Genomic DNA, 27680 nt, shown 5'->3' with positions numbered 1-27680 from the left:
ATGTATTTATTCCTTCTCCCTCAGAATGGCGAGGACACCTTTAACCGAGCCAAGCTCCTGAATATCGGCTTCCTGGAGGCGCTGAAGGAGCCCTACGACTGTTTCATATCAGTGATGTTGACCTGGTCCCCATGGATGACCGGAACCTCTACCATTGCTATGACCAGCCGACACTTCGCCATTGCCATGGACAAGTTTGGCTTCAGGTGAGGTGGGGCAGAGGCCACTTTATACTGTGGCTGCTGCCAGCATGGGGCAAGAGTGGTCCAGGGATGGGGTGGAACGGCAGAAAACAAGAAGGAAAAGTGACTTGTGGTTTCTGGAAGGAGAAAAGAGGCCTTCACTGTGCTTGTGTCATGTGTGATGCACTATGAGAAACTCTGGACCTGGTACTGATCGGACATTTTTGTTCCAATTAAATGCAGGCTCAAAGCTTTAATGCGATGCTTCTCAACCCAGGCACATCTAGTCCCATCAGGTTTTCAGGCTATCCACAATGAATATGCATGAGATAGATTTCCATACCAAAGGAGGCAGTGCATGGAAATCGAGCTCATACATATTCATTGCTGATATCCTGAAAACCTGAAGGGACTAGGTATGCCTTGAGGACTGGGTTAACTACTACTACTACTTATCATTTCTATAGCGCTACTAGATCGCAGGGTTAAGAAGCCTCCTCTCAGTACCCTTCTCCACCACCGCCAACTCCAACTCCGCCCTTTCTGCCTCGCCTACTACTACTAATATTTAACATTTCTAAAGCGCTACTAGGTTACGCAGCGCTGTACACTTCAACATAGAAGGACAGTCCCTGCTCAAAGAGCTTACAATCTAAAGGACAAATGCCATCTTCAAATCCTTACTCAAGCTCTTCAATGTCGCCTTCGGCACCTATTCAGGAAATCTAGACTGCCCCAACTTGACATTTCGTCCTTTAGATTGTAAGCTCCTTTGAGCAGGACTGGCCTTCTTTGTTAAACTGTACAGCGTTGCGTAACCCTGGTAGCGCTCTAGAAATGTTAAGTAGTAGTAGTATTAGAGTATAACAGCGGCAAAGGTTTGTACTGCATATGTGTCTCTTACACCCGTTCACTTTTATAAATACAGAATACAGCCATTATCCAGTGGATTTTTAAACGCCTGTATTCAGCCCTCCTATTCAGAGGGGTGAGTGGCACTAAATATATCTGGAGTGGTAGATCTGTTTTAGCTAATCCTTTTAATTTAGGATAGTCTTTGTGCTGATCGAAATTAAACCACACATCTGTACGGGTAGCGGGTTGACCGTCCAGGCCTTGTTCCACTTGGTGGCCCTGTCCGAATAATGCCAGGGCGGTCTGTAAGGTCTTTCAGTGGCATTATACAGCTAATACTACTGAAGTTCATGGGTAGGGGACAGTGTCCGTTCTATGGATAATTCCTTTCGAATATCAACGTGAAAAGCTCCTCCTGGTTCCTGCAGTTGAACTTGGGCTGTTTTGGCTCAGGTTCTTTCTTCATAGCTCAGGTCCTTATTGGACAGTTAGTAGCAGGTTCTAGTCTAGCAGGGAATCCAAAGTTTGAACGAAAACCTTCCCATCTCATTGTGCTGGAGCCAAGGCCTAAATTAGAAAAAGAGCAGATGTGACCTAGAAGGCAGGGAAAAGTCATAGGCCTGGAAGACAAGCAAGTACCCAAGAGAAGATTTTGGATCAGACGCTAAGAGAGAAGCTCTTTGCCTCTGAGGTGCGGAGCATATGGCGCTGAGCTCTGATACTGGGAACAGTTCATTAAAGAGAACCTCTCAACCTCTTCAGGGCCTGGCTTTACCATCGATCTGCTCCTGAAAACAGGTGGTACAGTCTCCAAGCTGAGCAAAAGACTCTTTGTGTCTGGCTTTCGGGGCGGTGGGGGCAGTCCGCCCTGGGTGCAGGCAGCAAGAGGGGGTGTGGAGCATGTGTGGAGCTGTCGGCTGTGCTGGTCCCCTGCCCTGGAACGGGAAGTTTACATCAAGAGGGCAGGGGATCGGCTGAACCGACAGCTGTGTGGTGCTCCGCACACACCTTCCTTGCTCGGAGACGGGGGGGGGGGGGTGCTCTGCCGGGAGGCGGGGGGATATGCTCCCCCAGGTGGCAACAAATGTAGGTACGCCATTGGTTCCTAGTGGTCAATAGTTAATCAGATGGTGTAGGTGATTTGGTAATGAATTCCTCCATGAATAGTTTGACCAGGACTCTTTCATGCAGTGTTTCCTAAACTTTTATTCAATATGACCCATTTTAACACTTAAAATTCACATGATCCCAATGATTAGGGTTACCATATGTCCGATTTACCCAGATGTCCTCTTTTTGAGGACATGTCCGGGCAACCGGGTGGGTTTTGCCAGCCTGCCCGTTTGTCCAGAAATCCAGACAAACGTGCATTGCTAGCCTCCCCTCCCCTTACTTACTACTGCCCTGGTGGTCTGTGACCTGTTCCGCCTTCAGGGCAGGAAAGAACCCCCTCTTTCCTGCCCGGAACGCTGCCCTGCATGCTTCTTCCTGTTGCTGATCTCGCGCCGATTCAAAATGGCCGCCAGAGTTGAAGTGACCTCGTGAGACTTCAACTCTCGGTGGCCATTTTGAATCGGCGCCGAGATCAGCACAGGAAGGAAGCATGCAGGGCAGCGCTCCGGGCAGGAAAGAGGGGACTCTTTCCTGCCCTGAACAGGTCACTAGACCACCAGGGCAGTAGTAAGGTTAGGGAGGGGGTGACGGTGTGTGTGACAGGGAGAGGGGAAAATGTGATGGGGCGAGTGAGGGCGTGAAAGGGGGCGGGGTAGGGTGTGAAAAGGGGGCAGGACTGGGTGTGTGGTGGGTGCGGAGCATGTGTCCTTTTTGGGGGACAAAATATAGTAACCCTACAAATGATGATAAAAACAAAATAGCAGACCCCCGAAAGGATAGGGAGCCAGTGAAGCAACTTGAGGAGAGGGGTAGTATGAGTAAGCGACCCTGGCGGAAGACGAGCGGGCAGCAGAGTTTTGAACCGATTGGAGAGGGGGAGGTGACTAAGTGGGAGGCCAGCAAGAAGCAGATTCAGTAGTCTAAACGAGAGGTGACAAGGGTGTGGATGAGGGTTTTGGTAGAGTACTCAGAAAGAAAGGGGCGGATTTTACGAATGTTGTAAAGAAAGAAATGACAGGTCTTGGCGATCTGCTGGATATGAGCAGAGAAGGAGAGAGAAGAGTCAAAGATGACCCCAAGGTTACGAGCTGAGGAGACAGGGAGAATGAGAGAGCCATCAACAGAAATAGAAAACGGGGGGAGTGGGGAGGTGGGTTTAGGAGGGAAAAATGAGAAGCTCGGTTTTGGTCATGTTTAATTTCAGGTGGTGTTGAGACATCCAGGCAGCAATGTCAGACAAGCACGCTGAAACTTTGGTTTGGATGCAAGGTGAGATATCAGGGAGAAAGGTAGATTTGGGAGTCATCAGCATAGAGATGGTAGGAAAAGCCATGGGATGAGATTAATGAACCAAGGGAAAGTGTAGATAGAAAGAGGGGGACCAAGAACAGAACCCACTAAGTTTCAAACTTAGTGGGTGTGACTAGTTCTTTCTGGGAGAGCAGATTTCAGCCTCAAAACCACTGCTTTTTCAGAGACCACCTTTTAGAGATAGTCTCCTGCAGAACAGCTCTGTCTCTTAGGCTTAGTCCCTCCCACCCCTAGAGTGACATCTCTTAAATAGCCTCCCTACAGCCAAATTATCACTACTGACCTCTTCCAACTACATCTATTCCTAATTCATCACCTTCCCCCAGTAGCCCAGCCTACCAGTTTCACCCATTCCAACATTCCAGTGTTCCAGCAATCCAATTCTGCATGCCATGTCCCCTATCACACTCTCTTCCTGATGCTGTCCCTTCCCAACCTACTTCTTAACCCAAAACACTTTGCACTGCTGCTACACTTTACCCTCCCCTTACCCTCATCACCTCACCTTCTCTCCTTTCCCCTTCCTTCTCCTTAGCCCTCAACCTTCAACATTTCCTTCCTGCTGTTGACCCATCTCCATTCCTCCTATGCACATCCCGCCTTCGTCGCCCTACCTCCCCTACCCTTCTTCGTATTCTCTTACTCCTTCTCCTACTATCCGCAGGGGACATCAATCCCAATCCAGGTCCCCCACACCAATCCTCATCCTATCTATGCAGACCACTCCGGAATGTCTCCAACCTCATTTCCATTCCCCTCCTCTCCCCCTCTTCCCTCCCCTTCTCGTGCGCCCTATGGAATGCCCGATCTGTCTGCAACAAACTCTCCTTTACCCATGACCTCTTCATCTCCCATTCTCTCCAATCCTCGCCCTAACTGAAACCTGGCTCACCCCTGACGACTCTGCCTCAGTCGCGGCCCTATGCCATGGAGGCTATCTTTCTCCCATTCTCCCCCCCAGTTGGCCGCGGTGGGCGTCGGGTTACTACTTTCGCCCTCCTGCAGTTTTCAACCTCTCCTCCTACCGCAGTCTCACTGCTTCTCATCCTTTGAAGTTCACTCCATCCGTCTATTCTACCCGCTGCCACTCAGAGTTGCAGTCATTTACCGCCCCCCTGATAAGTCCCTATCTTCCTTCCTTACCGACTTCGATGCCTGGCTCTCTGTTTTTCTTGAGCCCTCATCCCCATCCCTCATTCTTGGAGACTTTAACATACACTGATAACCCATCCGACTCATACGCTTCTCAGTTCCTCACTCTAACCTCCTCCTTCAACCTCCAACTGAGCTCCACCACCCTACTCACCAATCTGGCCATTGTCTTGACCTCGTCCTCTCCTCTACCTGCTCACCCTCCAATTTCTGCGCCTCAGCTCTTCCTCTCTCTGACCATCACCTGATCACCTTCACACTTCATCACCCTCCCCGCAGTCCCGCCCAACACTAACCACTACTTCCAGGAATCTCCAGGCTGTCGACCCTCCCACCTTATCCTCCATTATCTCTAATCTCCTCCCTTCCATCATGTCCTCCGAGTCTGTCGACAAGGCTGTCTCCGCTTACAATGCCACTCTCTCCTCTGCTCTGGACACCCTTGCACCATCCATCTCCCGTCCCACAAGGCGTACTAATCCCAGCCCTGGCTGACCCCTTGCATCCATTACCTTCGCTCCTGCGCCCGATCTGCTGAACGCCTGTGGAGGAAATCTCGTACCCATTCAGATTTCTTCATTACAAATTCATGCTATCCTCCTTCCAGTCCTCCCTATTCCTTGCCAAACAGGACTATTACACCCAATTGACCAATTCTCTCAGCGCCAACCCTTGTCGTCTCTTTGCCACCCTTAACTCCCTCCTCAAAGTGCCCTCCGCTCCCCACCACCCCCTCACTCTCACCTCAATCACTGGCTGACTACTTCCGCGACAAGGTGCAAAAGATCAACCTTGAGTTCACTACCAAGTCACCTACTCCTCTTCACCCTTCACCCTCTCCCTCAACCAACCAACCCAGACCTCTTTCTCCTCCTTTCCTGATATCACCGAGGAGGAACCGCCTGCCTTCTTTCCTCCTCGAAATGCACCACTTGTTCCCTGATCCCATCCCCACCAACTTACTTAACACCAGTCTCTCATACTGTCACCCCTTCCATCTGTCAGTTGTTGAAACTGATATAATTATTGGGAATATCTGGAGTTATATTACAACAAGGAAGCTTATTTTTTATATTCTGGGGCAAAATTGGAAGTTAAATCATGTGAAAATTCTGGTCCCACCCAGAGAATTGCCTTAAACAGTAGTTAGCTGGCACTTGGGACTTAGAATCCCACCCACGCACCCCAGGGTTTTCCACTCATTTATAGACAAACCAAACCTCATTAACGTTAATCATACACAGGTAGTCGTACAGACTTCATCATACACAGGCAGTCTTACAGACTGTTAACCCCAACTAAGTACACCTGTTCATACCCAATTCAAGAAAATCAGCATGACTTTTATTCTCTGCAACAATTGTGGTACTTTAGTTTCAAGGCCAATCATCTGGAGACTTAAAGCCTTGCCCTATCTGTCTTCACTATCTAGTTTTAAACAAGAGCTCAGTAAAGTAATGCAAGAATTGGATACAATTAAACCAGCTTCTAGGACTGCACAGAGAAATAGCTTCTCACCACTCCCTCAAAGAATAAAACCACATAAGAACAGATGGTTCACAGTAGGCTCAGGCAGACTTCGTCATGTGACACAGAAGCATCCGCCCGCACAAGTGTTGCCACTAAAGAATTCTTTTGCTCCATTACAGCACTGTAATGCTCCTGAAATAGAACTGAAGCAGAGGAAAAAGCAATAAAGTTGGAACAAAAAGACATGAAGGTACCCAAAGTGAAAGACACCCCCAATCACTAATGTTAAAACACATACCAAGAAATATAGGTGGAAAGCAATGGCCACAAATGCTCATAGTCTAAGCAATAAAGTTCATGACCTTCAAGCCCTGATGGTGGAAGCAGACTTAGATGTTGTTGCAATCACAGAGACATGGCTCAACAGTTCCCACGAATGGGATGCAAGCATACCAGGCTATAATCTATTTAGGAAGGATAGAGAGGGTCGTAAAGGTGGAGGAGTAGCTCTGTATGTGAGGAATGATATCAGGCGACTGAAATGACAGGGACCTGGGGAAAAGAAGAAGCAATATGGACACCTTAAAAAGAGAGGATAAAACTTCTGTCCACGTGGGTGTTGTCTACAGACCTCCCACACAATTAGAGGAAACTAGATAAAGATCTGATTGCAGATATTCAAAAATTAGGAAAGAAAAAAGAGGTTCTGTTGATGGGAGATTTCAATCTGCCGGATGTAGATTGGAAGGTTCCGTCTGCCAAATCGGAAAGAAGTAGACAGATCGTGGATGCTTTCCAAAGTGCTCTGCTCAGACAGATGGTGACGGAACCCACGAGGGAGGGAGCGATGCTGGATCTGGGGCTCACAAATGGGGATAGTGTGTCAATGTGCAAGTGTGTGCACATCTGGGAAACAGTGACCATCAAACGGTTTGGTTTGATATAACGGCTGAAGTGGAGGGCGGCCACTCTAAACTCAAAGTCCTGGATTTCAAGCGTGCTGACTTTAGTAAAATGGGGGAATACCTGAGGAAGGAGATGATGGGCTGTGAGGACGAACAGGAAGTGGAAGGGCAGTGGTCCAGGCTGAAAGAAGCAATAAATAGGGCCACAGACCTTTATGTAAGGAGAGTAAAATAAAAGCAAGAGGAAAAGGAAACCGATATGGTTCTCCAAGCAAGTGGCTGAGAAAATAAGGCTAAGAGTTGGCGTTCCAGAAATATGGAAATCTCAAGAAGAGGAACACGGGAGGAATACCGGATGAAACTGAAAGAAAGCCAAGAGAGAGGTACGTCTGGCGAAGGCGCAAGCGGAAGAACAAATGGCTAGAAATGTAAGGAGGGGCGACAAAAAATTTCTTCAGGTAGATTAGTGAAAGAAGAAGGACTAAAAAGGGGATTGTGAGACTAAAAGATACAGCGAACCGCTATGTAGATAATGATGAAGAAAAAGCCAATTTACTAAATAGCTACTTTTGTTCGGTTTTCACTGAAGAAAATCCTGGAGAAGGACCACGAGGGACTGGCAAAAGTACACCTGAGAATGAAATGGATATAGCACCGTTCACAGAAGAGAGTGTGTATCAACAACTTGGAAAGCTAAAGGTGGACAAAGCCATGGGACCGGATGGGATCCACCCCAGAATATTGAGGGAGCTCAGAGAGGTCCTGGCGGGTCCTCTTAAAGATTTGTTTAATAAATCCTTGGAGATGGGAGAGGTTCCGAGGAACTGGAGAACGGCGGAGGTGGTACCTCTTCACAAAAGTGGTGATAGGGAAGAAGCTGGAAACTACAGGCCGGTAAGCCTCACTTCGGTTATTGGAAAAGTAATGGAAGCCATGCTGAAGGAAAGGATAGTGAATTTTCCTAGAAGCCAACAAGCTGCAAGATCCGAGACAACATGGTTTTACCAGAGGAAAATCGTGCCAAACGAATCTCATTGAATTCTTTGATTGGGTAACTGGAGAATTGAATCATAGACGTGCTATAGACGTAATCTACTTAGATTTTAGCAAAGCTTTTGACACGGTTCCTCACAGAGGCTCTTAAATAAACTAGATGGGCCTGAAGATAGCTCCCGAAGTGGTGAACTGGATTAGGAACTGGTTGACGGACAGACGACAGAGGGTGGTGGTAAATGGAGTTCGCTCGGAGGAGGGAAAGGTGAGTAGCGGAGTGCCTCAGGGATCGGTGCTGGGGGCCGATTCTGTTCAATATATTTGTGAGTGACATTGCCGAAGGTTAGAAGGTAAAGTTTGCCTATTTGCGGATGATACTAAGATTTGCAACAGAGTGGACGCCCGGGAGGGAGTGGAAAGCATGAAAAGGGATCTGAGGAAGCTAGAAGAATGGTCTGAGGTTTGGCAATTAAAATTCAATGCGAAGAAATGCAAAGTGATGCATTTAGGGAGTAGAAACCCACGAGAGACGTATGTGTTAGGCGGGGAGAGTCTGATAGGTACTGAGGGGGAGAGGGATCTTGGGGTGATAGTATCCAAGGATCTGAAGGCGACGAAACAGTGTGACAGGGCGGTGGCCGTAGCGAGAAGGTTGCTAGGCTGTATAGAGAGAGGTGTGATCAGCAGAAGAAAGGAAGTGTTGATGCCCCTGTACAAGTCGTTGGTAAGGCCACACCTGGAGTATTGTGTTCAGTTTTGGAGGCCGTACCTTGTGAAGGATGTTAAAAAAATGGAAGCGGTGCAAAGAAAAGCTACGAGAATGGTATGGCATTTGCGTTCCAAGACGTATGACCAAAGACTTGCTGACCTGAACATGTATACCCTGGAGGAAAGGAGGAACAGGGGTGATATGATACAGACGTTCAAATACTTGAAAGGTATTAATCCGCAAAAAAAATCTTTTCCGGAGATGGGAAGGCGGTAGAACGAGAGGACATGAAATGAGATTGAAGGGGGGCAGACTCAAAAAAAGATGTCAGGAAGTATTTTTTCACGGAGAGGGTGGTGGATGCTTGGAATGCCCTCCCGCGGGAGGTGGTGGAGATGAAAACGGTAATGGAATTCAAACATGCGTGGGATATGCATAAAGGAATCCTGTGCAGCAGGAATGGATCCTCAGAAGCTTAGCTGAAATTGGGTGGCGGAGCAGGTGGGGGGAAGAGGGGTTGGTGGTTGGGAGGCTAGGATAGGGGAGGGCAGACTTATACGGTCTGTACCAGAGCCGGTGATGGGAGACGGGACTGGTGGTTGGGAGGCGGGAAATACTACTGGGCAGACTTATACGGTCTGTGCCCTGAAAAAGACAGGTACAAATTCAAGATATGAGTTTATCTTGGGCAGACTAGATGGACCATGCAGGTCTTTTTCTGCCGTCATCTACTATGTTACTATGTTACTATATCCTCAACCTCTCTCTCTCCACTGCAACTGTCCCTGACACCTTCATGCACGCCGTAGTCACACCTCTCCTCAAAAAAAACCATCACTTGACCCTACCTGTCCCTCCAACTACTGCTCCATCTCCCTTCTACCCTTCCTCTCCAAAATACTTGAGCTTGCTGTTCACAGCCGCTGCCTTGATTTTCTCTCCTCTCATGCCATCCTTGATCCGCTTCAATCCGGTTTTCGCCCTCTACACTCGACAGAAACGGCACTTTCTAAAGTCTGTAATGACCTGTTCCTTGCCAAATCTAGAGGCCACTACTCCATCCTCATCCTCCTTGATCTATCCGCCGCTTTTGACACTGTCAATCATGATTTACTTCTTGCCACACTATCCTCATTTGGGTTCCAGGGTTCTGGCCTCTCCTGGTTCTCCTCCTATCTCTCCCACCGCACCTTCAGAGTACACTCTCATGGATCTTCCTCCACCCCCATCCCGCTCTCTGTTGGAGTTCCCCAGGGATCTGTCCTTGGACCCCTTCTTTTTTCAATCTACACCTCTTCCCTGGGCTCCCTGATCTCATCTCATGGTTTCCAGTATCATCTTGATGACACCCAGCTGTATCTCTCCACACCAGACATCACCGCAGAGACCCAGGCCAAGGTATCGGCCTGCTTATCCGACATTGCTGCATGGATGTCCAACTGCCACCTGAAACTGAACATGTCCAAGACCGAGCTTATTGTCTTTCCACCAAAACCCACTTCTCCTCTTCCTCCACTCTCTATCTCAGTTGATGGCACCCTTATCCTCCCCGTCTTATCTGCCTGCAACCTCGGAGTCATCTTTGACTCCTCCCTCTCCTTCTCTGCGCATATCCAGCAGATAGCCCAGACCTGTCGCTTCTTTATCTTTAACATCAGCAAAATTCGCCCTTTGCGCTCAGAGCACACCACCCGTACTCTCGTCCACGCTCTCATTACCTCTCGCCTTGACTACTGCAACCTACTCCTCACTGGCCTCCCACTTAGCCATCTATCCCCCCTTCAATCCGTTCAGAACTCTGCTGCATGTCTTATATTCTGCCTGAACCGATATACTCATATCACCCCTCTCTTCAGGTCACTTCACTGGCTTCCAATCAGATACCGCATACAGTTCAAGCTTCTCCTTCTTACCTACAAATGCACTCAGTCTGCAGCCCCTCATTACCTCTCTACCCACATTTTCCCTTACGTTCCCACCCGTAACCTCCGCTCACAGGACAAATCCCTCCTCTCAGTACCCTTCTCCACCACCGCCAACTCCAGGCTCCGCTCATTCTGCCTCGCCTCACCCTATGCTTGGAATAAACTTCCTGAGCCCTTACTCCAAGCCCCCTCCCTACCCATCTTCAAATCTTTGCTCAAAGCCCACCTCTTCAATGTTGCTTTCGGCACCTAACCTTTATACCTTTCAGGAAATCTAGACTGCCCCAATTTGACTGCCCCTATTTGACTGACTGTACATTTGTCCTTTAGATTGTAAGCTCCTTTGAGCAGGGACTGTCCTTCTATGTTAAATTGTACAGCGCTGCGTAACCCTAGTAGCGCTTTAGAAATGTCAAGTAGTAGTAGTAGTAGTAACCCTGAGGTATGCCGACAGGCAGAGAGATAGAAAAGGATCCACCAGAGTGAACACTAAAGGTGCGGAGGGAGAGGTAGGAAGAGAAGCAGGAAAGGACAGAGCCCTGGAATCTCAAGTGAGGACAGGGTATCGAGAAGTATGCTGTGATCAACAGTGTCAAAAGCAGCGGAAAGATCAAGAAAAATGAGGATGGAATATTGACCTCTGGATTTAGCCAGTAATAGGTCATTGGAGACTTTAGTCTCCCCACTGGGCCCTGGATCCCACAACCACAAAATCACCTTTGTGAAGCCTAGACCACTCGCTCCACAAACTTGGGGGCCCTTTTACTAAGCCGCGTAAGCGTCTATGCACGTCCAACGTGCGCCAAAATGGAGTTTCTGCCCGGCAACCATGTGGCTCTTGCAGTCATTTCACTTTTGGTGCGCGGCCGAAAAATGTTATTTTCGGATGTAAAGCCGAGTGTGTAGGTCATTACTGCCCGGTTACAGTGTGAGACTTTACCACTAGGTCAGTGTCTGGCGGTAAGGTCACAGACTCAAAATAGATGCATGACAATTTTGATTTTGCTGCACGTCCATTTTCGGCAAAACTAAAAGGCCTTTTTTTTATTGGCGCTCTGAAAAATGGATCAGCGCATACCCGAAACCCGCGCGCAAACCATTTTTCAGCGCATCTTAGTAAAAGGACCCCTCACTCCACAAACCTCCTGAATCCACAAAGCCACCCTGATGGCTCCTGGGACCCTAGATGCTTCCAACCTCTGACCTCACAGAGCTATCCATGGTGGCTCACTGGGTGCTGAAAGGCAGAAGTGATGCGTGCATCAGGACAGACTATCCATATTTGGCAGACTGACCCCAGCAGTGCTTCCTGATGAACCACTAGAGTCAGCTGCCACAGTTTTGCAAGATGGTGGCTGAAAGTAGAGTCTTGCTTGATGTCTTCCTGGAACCAGATATTATTTGACCATTGGTGGCTGTTTGGTCAAAAGTCTTCTTGTCCCAGCCGTCCTGACCCAGTAGCTCTTGGGAGGAAGTTCAGTTTTCCTCTCTTCCTGTCAGTGTGTGAATGGGGATTGACTCAAACACTGACAGAAAAACCTTCCTTTAAATGTGAAAATTGACGATATGTTACCACAATGCTACGTCCTGTTTCTTCGCGTCAGCGTGCATTTTTAACTCTGTGGGTATTTTCATTCATTGGTTTACTACATCAGAAGTAAACATTTTTTTCATCATGTTGTTAGAAAACTTTGCGCTGAAGCTCAGCAAGCCATTCTGACGCACAGCATGTTACATCAGCTTTTCAGTTGCATCTGCCTACCTGATATCCAGGCCTTTCCCTCCCCTCCTTCCCTTCCCTTGTGGGAAAGCTCTCAGCCCATGTGGCTGTTGCAGTGACTGATGAAACTCCTGACCTGCTGACAGCTCCATTAGGAAACCATAACAGCTATTAATTGGACTTAATTGCCCTTCCAATTAATGCAGTGTAGAGTACATTTGTGGAGCATCATTACAGTGCAAAGCTGTACAAGGCTATTGTCTCTTATGACATAGTCTAAACAGAATGGTGGTTGGAGAATGTGAGCGTTCATTGATTCATTATTCTGTAGGTCTCTAAATCCCTCAGAAAAAAAAAAATTACCTGCCATTAGCAGCATAACAGTAAGTAATCCTTGCCCCTGGCTGCCTCAGTATTGGTTGTATTGCTCTGTTGACATCAGATGGCCAATGTTTTTACCATTCTAGTCAACCTTGACTGTATAACAGGACAGATGCCATGTTGGCTCAAACTAATGGTCCATCGAGCCCACAGTGACCAACATCTTTCTTTACAACATCCGTAAAATCCACCCCTTTCTTTCCGAGCACTCTACCAAAACCCTCATCCACACCCTTGTCACCTCTCGTTTAGACTACTGCAATCTGCTTCTTGCTGGCCTCCCATTTAGTCACCTCTCCCCTCTCCAGTCGGTTCAAAACTCTGCTGCCCGTCTCATCTTCCGCCAGGGTCGCTTTACTCATACTACCCCTCTCCTCAAGACCCTTCACTGGCTCCCTATCCGTTTTCGCATCCTGTTCAAACTTCTTCTACTAACCTATAAATGTACTCACTCTGCTGCTCCCCAGTATCTCTCCACACTCGTCCTTCCCTACACCCCTTCCCGTGCACTCCGCTCCATGGATAAATCCTTCTTATCTGTTCCCTTCTCCACTACTGCCAACTCCAGACTTCGCGCCTTCTGTCTCGCTGCACCCTACGCCTGGAATAAACTTCCTGAGCCCCTACGTCTTGCCCCATCCTTGGCCACCTTTAAATCTAGACTGAAAGCCCACCTCTTTAACATTGCTTTTGACTCGTAACCACTCGCCTCCACCTACCCTCCTCTCCTCCGTCCTGTACACATTAATTGATTTGATTTGCTTACTTTATTTTTTGTCTATTAGATTGTAAGCTTTTTGAGCAGGGACTGTCTTTCTTCTATGTTTGTGCAGTGCTGCGTATGCCTTGTAGCGCTATAGAAATGCTAAATAGTAGTAGTCCAAGAGTGACCAATTTGGGTCTCTCGCAAGACCCAAAAGATTCAAATGAGGAGATCCATTCCCTGTTGCTCACTCCCAGAAGTCAAAGGCAATGATCTTAAAATTTGTCTGGCAAATTGTTAATGAATCTGTTTTTCAGAAACTTGTTCAAACATGTTAAAACTCAGCCATATTACTAGGCAGAACCACATTCTCTGGCATCAAATTCCTCAGCTCAACCATTTGTTAAGTGAAAAAAAATAACTTTGTTTTAAATCAGCTGCATGATCGAGTTTCTCCTAGTCGTAGTACAGCGTTTTAGTAGAATACAAGTCCCAACTTTCGACTTTTCTACCATTCAACTGTGCCATGTCCCAAGGGCCTATTTTATCCGCAACATGGTTAATATGTTTCTCTCTCCTGTAAATATTATCACTCAGTACTTTGCAGTCGGCTGCTTTATATAGTAGCTGCCAACTCCAGATTTCGCGCCTTCTGTCTCGCTGCACCCTACGCCTGGAATAAACTTCCTGAGCCCCTACGTCTTGCCCCATCCTTGGCCACCTTTAAATCTAGACTGAAAGCCCACCTCTTAACATTGCTTTTGACTCGTAACCACTTGTAACCACTCGCCTCCACCTACCCTCCTCTCCTCCTTCCTGTACACATTAATTGATTTGATTTGCTTACTTTATTTTTTGTCTATTAGATTGTAAGCTCTTTGAGCAGGGACTGTCTTTCTTCTATGTTTGTGCAGCGCTGCGTACGCCTTGTAGCACTATAGAAATGCTAAATAGTAGTAGTAGTAACAGCCGACCTGGAAGTGGATTTGCATCTACTCAGTTTTTGTTTGGATGCTATTGCATACCGGTTACTTCAAAACTGACTGGTCCTCAATCCTCAGAAATCTGAGGCTATCTGGTTTTCAAGGAACAAAACTCCTTTTCCATCTCTCTTAAGGAGAACATCACCATTCTTGGGGTTGTAAGTTACTCAGATTTAACTTTTAACACTCAGATGTCCTGGTGGTCAAGCCTTGTTTTTCCACCCACAAACAGGATGGAGTCAGGCACACAAGTGGGTGACATCATCCACTGGTGCCGGGAGAGCTCAGAATATGGTTTAAAGTTCTTGAGCACGCACGGCCCTTCTCATGCAAAGTTGTCTCCTCAGCAAATCAGTTTTGTTTTTTCTGCTCTGCTGACTGGATGTGAAACAAAGCTCTCCTGTACGATTGTTTAAAAATTGTCATTTCATTGACACTGTTTTTGTCATTTTTATTTCCTTTGTTATTTTTTTTTAATTGAATTATATAATTATAATTGAATTATATCAGCCTACATGTCAGACCTGGTAGGCTTACCACCCAGGAATGCTAAAAAAATCATCCCGCACATTCCTTAATCTTCACTTCCCCAACTGTAAAGGTCTCAAATACAAACTAACACACGCGTCAACCTTTTCCTACCTGAGCACACAATTGTGGAACGCGCTGCCACGCAACTTAAAAACGATGTACGAACTAGCTAACTTCCGAATTCTACTGAAGACCCATCTCTTTAACAAACCATACAACAAGGATTAACAAATATGAATTCCTGTACACGTATCCAGAACTGCATTGACAATATTTGCTTCCTAACTTCTATCATGTTTTTCGTTAACATGTTACCCAAGATCCTTCTGCCATTACTAAATGTGTATTTTCTTAAATAATTCTTATTATATCTGCTTGTTAAATTACTATCATGCCTTATCATCATCATGTTACCAAAGACCCTGTTGTTATTACTAAATGTCTATTTTCTTATATATTTCCACTATTCATGATGTATTGTAAGCCACATTGAGCCTGCAAAGAGGTGGGAAAATGTGGGATACAAATGCAATAAATAAATAAATAAAATTATTACGGCATGGAAGTCGGGTTTCAGACCTTGCCCAAAATGCAGCAGAAAGATCCAGAATTTTGAAGTGCATACCGAGTGCCATTGAACTTGGGTCTTGACCATGATTAGAAGTACTGTAAACATTATGCTCGAATGCCACCTAGAGCACGGAGAGATCATCTTAATTGCCTTTGGAAGCATTTTGAAGCCAAGAAGAAAAATCTTGAAAAATCGCATAAGAAGAGCTCCTCTGCTCAGAAGACTTCAGCCACTGGTAATACCAGCCGAGAATCTTCTGTGAAAAGACCATTAACTTCAAGCACAGTGAGCTTAAGACTCCAGTTGCCCAAGGGGACCACTAGGCAGTGATGAAAGTGGCTCCCGTTCCCCCTGAGATTTCCAGGCTCTTAGTGTAGCAACTTCTGGAGCATCAGCAATAGCCTGAAGAAAAGCTGCTTTTGTCAACTCTCAACGAAAGCGCTGTTGAAGCACAAACAGACCAACACGGACACTCCTACCACTAAGAACAGGCTCATGGTTTCACTTTCTGTTCAACAACAACAGCATAATACCGGTATCTCTTCTATGGAGTCACCTGACACTGAGAAATACAATCAGTACAGATAGACCTACTTCTGCGCAATCATTGTTCAACAGCTTATTCCATCTATGTCAGCGTTAGATACAGTGATGGATGAGTCTTCATCTTCCACATCTCTTCAGGATCCAGAGCATTCTCACTCATTCCTTCAGAAAATATTTGTCAAAGGTTACTCCAAAAACCTATCGAAAGTTCCTTCGTCACCAAGGCCTATCATTTAGGAAAGAAAGTCTTCCAGGGAGCTATGCTCTCTGCTCACATTGCTGCTTATCGACGCTACATGGTCTGGTACATTCTTACCATCTTTCAGAAGGTGGAATGTTTTCTCTGCGCAAGCTCAACCCAGCGGGGTTCTATGATTGTGCTACTCGTCTTATCAGAACAGCTTACGATACCTTCGAAATTGTGGCCATTTAAATAGAGATCTCACTCCACTACACTTGCTAATGTCACTCATGCACATTCAAGTCAGAGGTCAGTCGTTCTGAAAGGCAATGATTGTACCTTCCTCAAGCTTCCTTCTTTAGCGCTCCAATACGGACCTCACTGTTTAAATAGAGATCTTTGTCCATCATACCCACTGATGTCACTTATACATATTCAGGTCAGAGGATAGTAGACGTAGAAGCAGTCACAGTGTAAGATATTAAAAACCTTCAAGAATCATAAATAAAAGAGTGCTAAAGCAGCTAGGGCTCTTCAGCTTGGTAAAAAAGCAGCCGAGGGGAGATATGATAGAGGTCTATAAAATAATGAGTGGAGTTGAACGGGTAGATGTGAAGCGCCTGTTTACACTTTCCAAAAATACTAGGACTAGGGGGCATGCGATGAAGCTACAATGTAGTACATTTAAAACGAATCGGAGAAAAATGTTCTTCACTCAACGTGTAATTAAACTCTGGAATTCGTTGCCAGAGAATGTGTTAAAGGCTTCGTGGAGTTTAAAAAAGGTTTGGCCGGCTTCCTAAAGGAAAAGTCCATAGACCATTATTAAATGGACTTGGGGAAAATCCACTATTTCTGGGATAAGCAGTATAAAATGTTTTGTACTTTTTTGGGATCTTGCCAGGTATCTGTGACCTGGATTTGTCCACTGTTGGAAACAGGATGCTGGGCTCGATGGACCTTTGGTCTTTCCCAGTATGGCAACATTTATGTACTTATGCACTAGCATAATCAGGAACAAAAGGAAATACCACGTAAGGGATTATTTGGACAAGAATAGAGAGCGTAACTGAGAATTTATGATAGTAACTAGTTGTTATCACCCAATAGCCATCTCAAATTTTAAGACTGATAATGTTACTTAGTCTTTGGATTCAACAATGAAAATCTTGGGGAATCTTAATTGATCAGTTTCTTTCTTTTGATTGCCAAATTTCCAAAGTAGTCCCGAATGTGTTTAATACATTGTGGAAACTTAAAAGATTAAGACCATTCTTTTCAAGATCAGTCTTTGGCGCTGTAGTTCATTCGTTAGTCTTAACCATATTTGACTATTGCATTTTATGCAGGTATTAAGCGGAGTCTCCTAAGAAAACTACAAACTGCACAAAACATGTCTGCCCACCTTATACATAGATCGCCACGTTACGTTAAAACATCTCCTCTTCTTAAGGATCTAGATTGATTATCTGAATTTCATTTATTTATTTATTTGTTACATTTGTATCCCACATTTTCCCACCTATTTGCAGGCTCAGTGTGGCTTACATAGTACCGTAAAGGCGTTCGCCAATTCCGGTATGAACAAATACAGGAATGTTGTGGTAGAATAAGGTTCGTGTGTACAGACACATTATGGAATCGTAGAGAGGAAGAATTATTATATGTCCATTACGAGCTTTGGTTTCGTTGTGTTGCAGGGTACAGGCATTTAAGTTGGGTCGGTAGGGTATGCCTTTTTGAACAGGTTAGTTTTTAATGATTTCCGGAAGTTTAGGTGATCATAAGTTGTTTTCACGGCTTTTTGTGTGCTTATGTACGAAAAGCTGGATGCATAGGTTGATTTGTATTTCAGTCCTTTGCAGCTTGGGTAGTGGAGATTTAGGTATGTTCGTGTTGATCCTGTGGTGTTTCTGGGTTGGTGGGTCTATGAGGTCTATCATGTATCCCGGGGCTTCCCCTCAGCCGCCTTTTCTCCAAGCTGAAGAGCCCTAGCCGCTTTAGCCTCGTCCCATCCCCTTTATCATTTTCGTCGCCCTTCTCTGCACCTTTTCTAATTCCACTATATCTTTTTTGAAATGCGGTAGCTTTCCCTACGGTCTTGTAAGCCACATTGAGCCTACTATTGGTGGGAAAATGTGGGGTATAAATGTGTTAAATAAATAAATAAAATAAATAAATAGCTGGTTATATCACGTGATATAACTGGCTATCTGCTGATATTCAGTGCATCGCCAGCTAATTTGGCGGCCAAAATAGCTGGAATACCTTCGACCGGTTTAAATTTAACCAGTCAGTACTGAATATCGGCTTGGATGTTTAAATTGAAACCAGCCATAAAACACTCAGATGTTGAATGCCAGTCACCAGTAGGTGCCCTGGCATTGATTATCCGGGCTCAGCACCGACCACGGGAGGCAGCCCGGCTAGCTGCCGCAGTCTGAATGTTTTGAACTCCTGCTTAAACTGATCTGCTGATGTCGGAATTTTGGTGCTTAATTTTTCCCACACTTTTGCCGCCTAAATGTATACATTCTAGGAGCCTATCGAAATGTGCCGACTGCCTTAAAGAGGCAGAACTCCGAAACAAGACATCAGGGAAACACTCCTGACATCCACTTTAGTCTTTAAGGATTATGGAACAGGGCTGGGAATCAGGCCCTCTTCCAGGGTTCTGATCACAGCTCTGTCAGTAGCACTCTCTGTGCCCTTTACATCTTGCAGCTCAGTTTACCTCATGTATACACAGTGGCGTACCTAACTTGATTGCTACCCTTGGCGGCGAAGCAAGCCCCCTCCTCCAGGCACGTCACTCTCCCTTCCAGCTGCCTCCTTCCAAGCAGTAAGGGGTTGCACTGAGCAGTTGCATTACTGTCAGCTCTTCGGTCCCTGCCCTGGAACAGGAAGTTGACATCAGAGGGGGCAAGGGACCAGCAGACCCGACAGCTGCACGACTGCTCAGTGCACCTCCTTAGCGCCTGCACCCAGGGTTGACCACACCCATCCCCCCCACCCTTGGTACGCCACTGGGTCTACATAAGTAAATGAGCGTTAAAACGTCACAGTGAATTACCAGCTTGCATTGACTAATTCTGTGAGTCCTGTAGGCCAGTTTCAGTAGAACCCTGTGAAATTCCAGGCAAGCTATAACTGTGTGAAAGACCTTATTGTTGTATCTGCCTTGAACCTTTGCATTTTGTAGGTAGAGTGTGGTGAATGATTTTGTGACAATACCTTTGTCATTTTGTCCATTGTAGGCTTCCTTATGCAGGTTACTTTGGTGGCGTATCCGGCTTGAGCAAAACTCAGTTCTTAAAGATCAATGGCTTCCCCAATGAATACTGGGGCTGGGGAGGAGAAGATGATGACATTTACAATAGGTAGGTGGTAAAGATGATAAGGTGCAGGGTTTGATGGGTGACACAGATAATAAGGCCCAGGAGTAGGATTACCATATTTTGTCCCCCCCAAAAGGAGGACACATGCCCCACCCCCTTTTCCATCCTGCCCCGCCCCCTTTTACATCCTCGCTCCACCCCTTGTCACATTTCCCCTCCCCCCTGTCACACACCCCGTCACTCCCCCTCCCCGTCACCTCTCCCCTTACCTTACTACTGCCCTGGTGGTCTAGTGACCTCTTTGGGGCAGGAAAGAGCCCCCTCTTTCCTGCCCGGAGCGCTGCCCTGCACGCATCCTTCCTGTTCCTGATCTCGGCGCCGATTCAAAATGGCCGCCAAGAGTTGAAGTCTCGCAAGGTCACTTCAACTCTCGGCGGCCATTTTGAATCGGCGCCGAGATCAGGAACAGGAAGGATGCGTGCAGGGCAGCGCTCCGGGCAGGAAAGAGGGGGCTCTTTCCTGCCCCAAAGGTGGAAGAGGTCACTAGACCACCAGGGCAGTAGTAAGTAAGGGGAGGGGAGGCTAGGAAATCTGCCCGTTTGTCCGGATTTCTGGACAAACGGGCAGGCTGGTGGGCGGAGGGCAGAATTATACGGTCTGTCCAGAGCCAGTGATGGGAGGCGGGACTGGTGGTTGGGAGGCAGGAAATACTGCTGGGCAGACTTGTACGGTCTGTGCCCTGAAAAAGACAGGTACAAATCAAGGTAAGGTATACACATATGAGTTTGTCTTGTTGGGCAGACTGGATGGACCTACAGGTCTTTTTCTGCCGTCATCATCATCTACTGTGTGTGCCACCCATGGAATACAAATATTATCCAGCCGATCTTCAGATCCGGTGGGGGACTCTTGCCCCCTTTGCACATTGCCTCTGTTTGATAAACAGCAGCTTAAAGTGGCATACTGTGGGATGCGCTCAGGCGTCCTACGTTAATTGTCAAACGTGTGCGCGCTAACTGCATGGTAAAAGGTTTTTGGGAGAGGGCGTATCGAGGGGGGAGGGGGAGAGTGGGCATCCCTGTGCTAAACAGTTAGCACATTTACATTACCACATGATAACTGGTTAGCGCAGGATTACCGCGTGAGCCCCTTCCACCACAGTAAGTGCTCCCACGGTAATTTTTTTTAATGGCTGCTCACGAATGACAAGATTAGCACATGGCTATCAATAACAAAATAGAAAATCAGCCATTTTAGGGCTGCGGTAAAAACGGCCTTAGCGTGCAGGAAAAATCTACGTAGGGCCACGGTAAGGCCACTTTTTACCGCAGCTTAGATATTTCAGATCATGTGTATATTCAGTGACATTAAATCAGATCTTTCACATTATAATTGCTATTTATGTGGTCCACCGAGATCTGTAGAACCCAAGATCAGGGCTGAGGAGAGACAGAGCCAGGCTCGGAGCAGGGCCACCACAGCTGCCTTGCCCCCCCCCCCCCTCCCCACTTGGGCTGCCACCGCCCCCTGCCTCCCCCTTACCCCTTACTTTCCTGCGTCTGCTCCTCCCTCAGTCTGCCATTCTCCTGCTCCTGTGTGGTTATCACGGTAACACAATCACCCGGATCCCGACACACAGGAGCCAGAGAGAGACAGACCGAGGGAGAACAACCTTCTGGCGCCGGACCCCCCCTTTGGAGGCTGGGCCCAGGGAATCTTGATCCCCTTCCCCCCCCCCCCCCCCCCTCGGCGGCCCAAGATTCAAAAAAAGCCGAGCGCCTAAATTTATTCTCCTAAATTTCTCTCCTAATGTTAGCCAAATTTAGGAGCCTAAATTCTCAGCTAAAAATTCATTGAAAATTTGTGCTAAAAATTTCGGATTGTTGTTCATTTGCTTAGATTTGAGTCTGATTCATTAGCCAAGTGCTGAAAATGAATGCTAAGCCCGTAACCTTTTTCCCTGCCCCGAATTCACCCCTTTTTATGCTCCTAAATTTAGAAGTTTAGTGAAATTTTAAGTAAAAATTTATGCACTCAGCCTTAGTAAATTTTCAGAGACCAATTTATGATCCTAATTTTCAAAGTTAAGAGCATAAATCCTTTGAATTTTGGGCTGGTAACTTATGCATTTTGGGCTGAATATTGTGCTTAGACATTTAAGTTACACATTGACGTGGCGTCACCCCTGGAATGCTACAAATTCCTCCCCTTTTTTGGATAAATAATAATAATTTAAATGTCCAAACTTATCCGTTCAGACCCCAGGAAGTTTTGTTTAATACAGCATTTACGTGACCATCGCAAGCGTCTTCCGCATCCACATAACAGCTTTTGAATATTGAGCTCAGCATATTTTACTGATCTAATGATGATTTCTTCCCTTTCCCCAGGACTGCAGGTTTTTCCTGCTCATTCTTTCATTTTTTTCTCTCAGTTTGAGCAATGTGCCTGTCTGGCATCTTCGTATTTTGCACAGCACAGAAGGAGCTGCGTTTCTCTTTCTCTTTCCGCAGCGTCTGGCTTCTGCAGTTTCCAGATTAGTTTCTTTTTCTAATTTGTGTTTTTAAAATGTTCTCCTTTCTTTTTTCCCCTTCCCACGCCTTACTATCCCTCTCTCTCTCAGGATAACCTTGAATGGAATGAAAGTGTCTCGGCCAGACATCCGGATTGGGAGGTATCGGATGATCAAACACGAACGGGACAAACACAATGAGGCCAACCCTCAACGGTGAGTTTCTGCCTCGTCCTGCCTGTAAACTCATCATGTGGTCCACATTAGGGATAATTTTCCAAATCTCTGGATCAGTGGTGTTCCTAGGGTGGCTGACACCCGGGGCAGATCGCTGATGCCCCCCCCCCCCCCGGGTGCAGCGCGACCCCCCCCACCCCCCAGCGAAAGGACACCTCCCCGAGTGCAGCACAACCCCTCCACCCCCGGCAAAAGGACACCTCCTTCCCCCCCCCCCCCCCCCCCCCCCCGGCGAAAGGACACCCCCCGGGTGCATTGTTACCTGCTGGGGGGGTGGGGGGTGCCACGCGCCTGTCTGCTTCACTCGTTCCATGCTCCCTCTGCCCCGGAACAGGAAGTAACCTGTTCCAGGGCAGAGGGAGCACAGAACGAGCGGAGCAGACAGGCGCGCGGCGTGCACCCGGGGCGGACCGCCCCCACTGCCCCCCCCCCTTGGTACGCCACTGCTCTGGATGGAGGAGGTGGTTTCTGCTGGCACGGAAGACATTAAAGGTATATGTTTGTTGCACTGTTCTCTCTAAGCCCGGGGTTCTCAACCCAGTCCTCAGGACACAGCTAGCCAGTCAGGTTTTCAAGACACCCACAATGAATATGCATGAGATAGATTTCCATAGAATGAAGCTAGTGCATGCAAATCTGTCTCATGCATATTCATTGGGGATATCCTGACAACCTGACTGACTAGGTGTGTCGCAAGTTGAGTTGGAGTCCTCCACCTACAGACCTACCAGTGGGGGGTGCTATCACATTTTCAGTAGTGAGGGACAGGCAAGCTTTGCCTGTCCTAGCAATTGAAAACACTTATGTTGAAACAGCTTGTGGAAGGGTCCATCCAATTTACCTCTGGGCCCCTCCAAAATACTGAGTCTGGCTACGCCTCTGCCTGACTGGCTGGGTGTGTCCCAAGAAACGGGGTCTTGCTAATCCGAATCCTTCGCTGGTGTGTGTCTCAGACTTGTTAGCGGAACGCTTTAAAGTGCAGGTTAAATATGGAGGGTGGCACATTTCTTTCCCTAATACTGAGCCACAAGGTTCAGGTCTCTCCATGTCAGGCTGAGCCAGTCTTGGGTTTACCTCTGTCGCATCTATGAACTCGCAGGCCCTACTATTTGCAGATCAATGGCTCAGCCTGGCCGTCATCACATGGAGCTCAGAGATGCCAAGTTGCCCAGTGCCAGGCTGGAGATTTTAGAACAATCCTGGAGTATTGACCATCCTAGTGCATTATAGGACAATGGACAGGATCAGGCAGCAGTGGCATTCCTAGGCTGGCTGACACCCGGGGCGGATCGCCGATGCGCCCCCCCCCCCCAGCAAAATTACACCCCCCCCCCGGGTGCAGCGCGACCCCCCCCCCCCCCAGGTGCATTTTTACCTGCTGGGGGGGGGGGGGTGCCACGCGCCTGTCGGCTCCGAGTCCACTCGTTCCCTGCTGCTCCCTCTGCCCCGGAACAGGGAGGGAATGCGCGGACTCAGCCAACAGTCGTGTGGCACCCCCCCAGCGGCGTGCACCCGGGGCGGATCGCCGATGCGCCCCCCCCCCCCCCCCGGTGCAGTGCAACCCCCCCCCCCCCCCAGTGAAATTACACCCCCCTGGGTGCAGCACGACCCCCCCCCGGTGCATTTTTACCTGCTGGGGGGGGGGGGAGGGTGCTGCGTGCCTGTCGGCTCCGAGTCCGCTCGTTCCCTGCTGCTCCCTCTGCCCCGGAACAGGAAGTAACCTGTTCCGCGCAGAGGGAGCAGCAGGGAGGGAACGAGCGGACTCGGCCAACAGGCGCGCGGCACCCCTTCAGCAGCGTGCATCCAGGGCGGACCGCCCCCACCGCCGCCCCCACCCCTCCCTTGGTACGCCACTGTCAGGCAGTAAAATTCCGAACTCCTTTGGGGTATTAATTTCAAAACCAGGAACTGGCCACAAAGTTTCCAACCTGGAATTGGCATATCTGGGAGCCTCCTGATCACTGCAGAGAAGCAGACACGGTACCCTAGACATAGCATTTGTACCAGCAAAAGACAAAACACTCTAGTTTTACAGAACTTACCCCCTCCTGCCAAGTCTGAGAACCTTTGGAAATTCACGTCCTCTAATCCTGTCCCTCTAAAGGGATCTGGCTGAAACCAGCCGATTGCTGTCGCTCATGCTTTGAGCTTCTTTGCAGGTTTCTGCCCATGTTCAGGAATTTCAGCCACTTTCACCCAACAAACAGGGGCGTAGCCAGACCTTGAGGTGGGAGGGGGCCAGACTCCAAGTTGGAGGGGGCACCTTTTGGTCGCCGCCCCGCTGCCATCCTCCCACTGCCGCCCTCCCCCGCTGCCCACTGCTGCCATTGTACATCTTGACTCCTGGGGGTCCCCAACCCCCCCCCCCCCCCCAGCTGAAGACTTCGTCCAGTGCTGGTTTCCGGCGCCTCCGCATTGCCTGCCCTGCTTTCTCTTGCCCACACATCCGGCACATTCCTTTTAGTGAAACTGAGCGTGCCTGACGTGATGGGAAGAGAGAGCAGAGCAGGCAATGCGGCGGCACCGGAGACCAGCACTGGACGAAGTGTTCAGTTGGCAGGGTTGGGGACCCCGCCAGCCAACCAGGGACCCAGAGCAAATTTGGGGGGCCCAGGCCCCTGTTGCCCCACCTAGCTACACCACTGCAACAGAAGCACCAAACTTCTGGAGCTGCAGGTACAATGCTGCCTCGTTAAAAGTCTCTCCTTTTGTCATTGCCCAGGTTTACAAAAATCCAGAACACGAAGATGACCATGAAAAGAGATGGAATCAACTCCCTGCAGTACCACGTGATCAATGTGGCCAAACACCCTTTGTATACGAACATCACCGTGGACATTGGCAAACCTCCAGCACGGCCCCCACGAGGATAGGACCAGTTGCCTGCGGTTGTGCCAGATTCATGAGCTTGTCCAGAGCTTTCTTCCACATGACCACACTGGAGTCCCGCTTGCCTTCCTCAACACCGTCTGTTTCCCAGCGATTGGAATTTGAAGAGAGGGGCAAAATATTTGCAGAAAGGAGCTGGAGCCCTCTTCTCACCCCAACACACACAGAGACACAACCCCACAACTCCCCACCGTCCCCCTGCTGGTGGACGTCCATTTTTTCCTGGGCTTTTCAGTGGGGCTACAGATTTTAACAGTGGGAAGTGAGGGCAAGAATATGAGTAGGCATTGTTTAAATTTAAAATAGACTGTAAAGGAGGGAAATGATGACAGTAAGACAACGCCAACTTGTGTTGGTCATGATGTATTCAGTCTGGCTTAGAGATTTTCCACTAAAAAGCCCCAGGCTCACAGTATTTTATTATGGACCCTGTTAGAGTACAAGAAATGTGTTGCTCAGACGCATTCAGGGGCAATGAACAGCTCTAGAGAGGGTACGTGACTGGTCTGTGAATTGCTACGCAGCTTTCAGGACTGTTGCCATGTCCGGGATCCCTCTGCATTCTGGATTTTTTTTTAAATGTAACTTTTAAGTTGGGAAGGTCCAACGATCGGAACTTTCCACGTAATCTGTGGTGGGGTAATGCGTGGATAACAACCTCCCTTGAAGGAGGCCTTTGAGCTACAGGAGGGGCCCTTTGCCCTGCTCGGCCCTAGACAGTTGTTCCCAGATGTTCAGCCTGCTGCCAGGTGTGCAAGGTTCAGATGTGACTCCTTAAACAAGAAGTGACGGCCTGTGGCTTTGGGTGGGAGAACGTGACTGACGGGTGCCATATCAGAGGGCTGGAAGAGTAAGGGGTTATTTGCTTTTAAAGGCTCCCTGGCCGAACCGAGGAGCAGCTCTGGTGAAAAAAAAGTGTAACGTAACATTACAAGGATAGCTCAGCGGAGAATGTGCCAGAAGACCCACGGAGATGCTGCGTTTTTTAAAACTTGTCATTAACAAAAAGTGTCGGGGGGGGGGGGGGGGGGAAGGGATGACCCCTGGGGAAGCCAGGATCACTGCAAGCCAGACCTTTGGAGCTGAGCCAAGCTGGTCTGACCAGTATTAGTGTTGTTACGTTACTGGTAAAGGTGGCCACCTCGTCCCAGGCCAACCGTATAAATGGATGTAGCTCAGTCTTTGTCCCCTTGTCTGGATTTGTAGTTCCGATTCCCTAGCAAGATCTGAACTACAGATGCAGTAGGGGAAAGCTAGGCCCGTAGCAGCTTGAATGAGTATCAACCCTAATTTCTAGGTTCCTACGGTCCGGCTTCTCTACCAAAACTGGTAAAAAGAGACTCTTTTTTTTTTAATGTAGTGCTATTAAAGGTTCCAGTTTTGTGGATTTTTCTATTGATGTGGTTATCATGGGACCCTTAGGTTCTATTTTTAGGGTGGGCCGGTTTGTGCTTTTTACTGGAGGGGAGGGGGAGTGTAAATCTGACTTCCATGGAGACTACGATAAAGGAAACAGCAGCGGCAGGACGTCATCAGAGGTCCACATGGGCAGGACTGGTGCAAGATATTAGGTACCCTAAGAGAATCTTCAGCCTTGTTCCCCCTCCCCTAGGGTTACCATACGTCCGGATTTACCCGGACATGTCTTCTTTTTGAGGACATATCCGGACGGATTTGGCCAGCCTTCCCGTTTGTCCGGATTTCTGGACAAATGGGCTGGCTGGCGGGGGCAGGACTCCCCTCCCTCCCCTTACTCTACTATCCCTGGTGGTCTAGAGGTACCTCTTCGTCTTCGGGGCAGGAAAGAGCCCCCTCTTTCCTGCCCGGAGCGCTGCTGCTAGCTGCCCTGCATACTGTGAGTCTGGCTCTCGGCGTTTCAAAATAGCCGCCGAGAGTTGAAGCACCCTCGTACCTCTAGACCACCAGGGATAGTAGAGGAAGGGGAGGGGAGGTGATGGGGGGGGAGTGGAGATGATGGGGGAGAGAAGGTGATGGGGGGAGGTGGGGGTGACCGGGGGAGGGGAATATTTGTCAGGGGTGGGGCAAGTGTGTGAAGGGGGCGGGGCAGGGGTGTGTGAAAGGGGCGGGGCAAGTGTCCTCTTTTTATGAGGACAAAAAATGGTAACCCTACCCTCCCCCCCCCCCCGATTAACTGCAAGGCCGTAGGCAGCCCCCTGACGTTTTGATAAACTCATAATCATGATCACCTCAATGCCTGGCCTCCCAGAACAATCCTGCAAAAATGGATAACTGACAAGCAAGCAGCAGCAGAGAAGGATCAAAACGTCGCGAGGAAAATCAAGGACACTAAACACAGTGACGAGATGGAGACACTTCATGGAACCAGCATTGATGCGAAATCACTATACCATAGCAATTTTGCATCATTGGGACGCTTTCGTTCTTACTAATTCATTCACTTTGAAAGGTGGTTCTCTGAAGCATTGTATATCTGTGATTGCTCTCTTTTATC

At 48.1% G+C, this 27680-nt stretch overlaps 1 protein-coding gene across 1 annotated transcript; it reads left to right on the top strand.

The window, feature by feature from the left end:
- LOC115471760 (beta-1,4-galactosyltransferase 2-like) lies at positions 1-26888 on the top strand. Its single transcript, XM_030205576.1, is given in 6 exon segments — positions 1-103; positions 106-169; positions 171-206; positions 19489-19611; positions 22193-22297; positions 25041-26888. Coding segments are annotated over 6 exon segments (582 nt in total). The 3' UTR covers positions 25192-26888.
- The last annotated feature ends 792 nt before the right edge of the window (positions 26889-27680 follow it).

The sequence above is a fragment of the Microcaecilia unicolor genome, chromosome 6 (assembly GCF_901765095.1).
Source record: "Microcaecilia unicolor chromosome 6, aMicUni1.1, whole genome shotgun sequence".
NCBI classification, from domain to species: Eukaryota; Metazoa; Chordata; class Amphibia; order Gymnophiona; family Siphonopidae; genus Microcaecilia; species Microcaecilia unicolor.
Note: the sequence above shows the minus strand (reverse complement) of the source record. Positions and strands in the feature narration are given on the sequence as shown.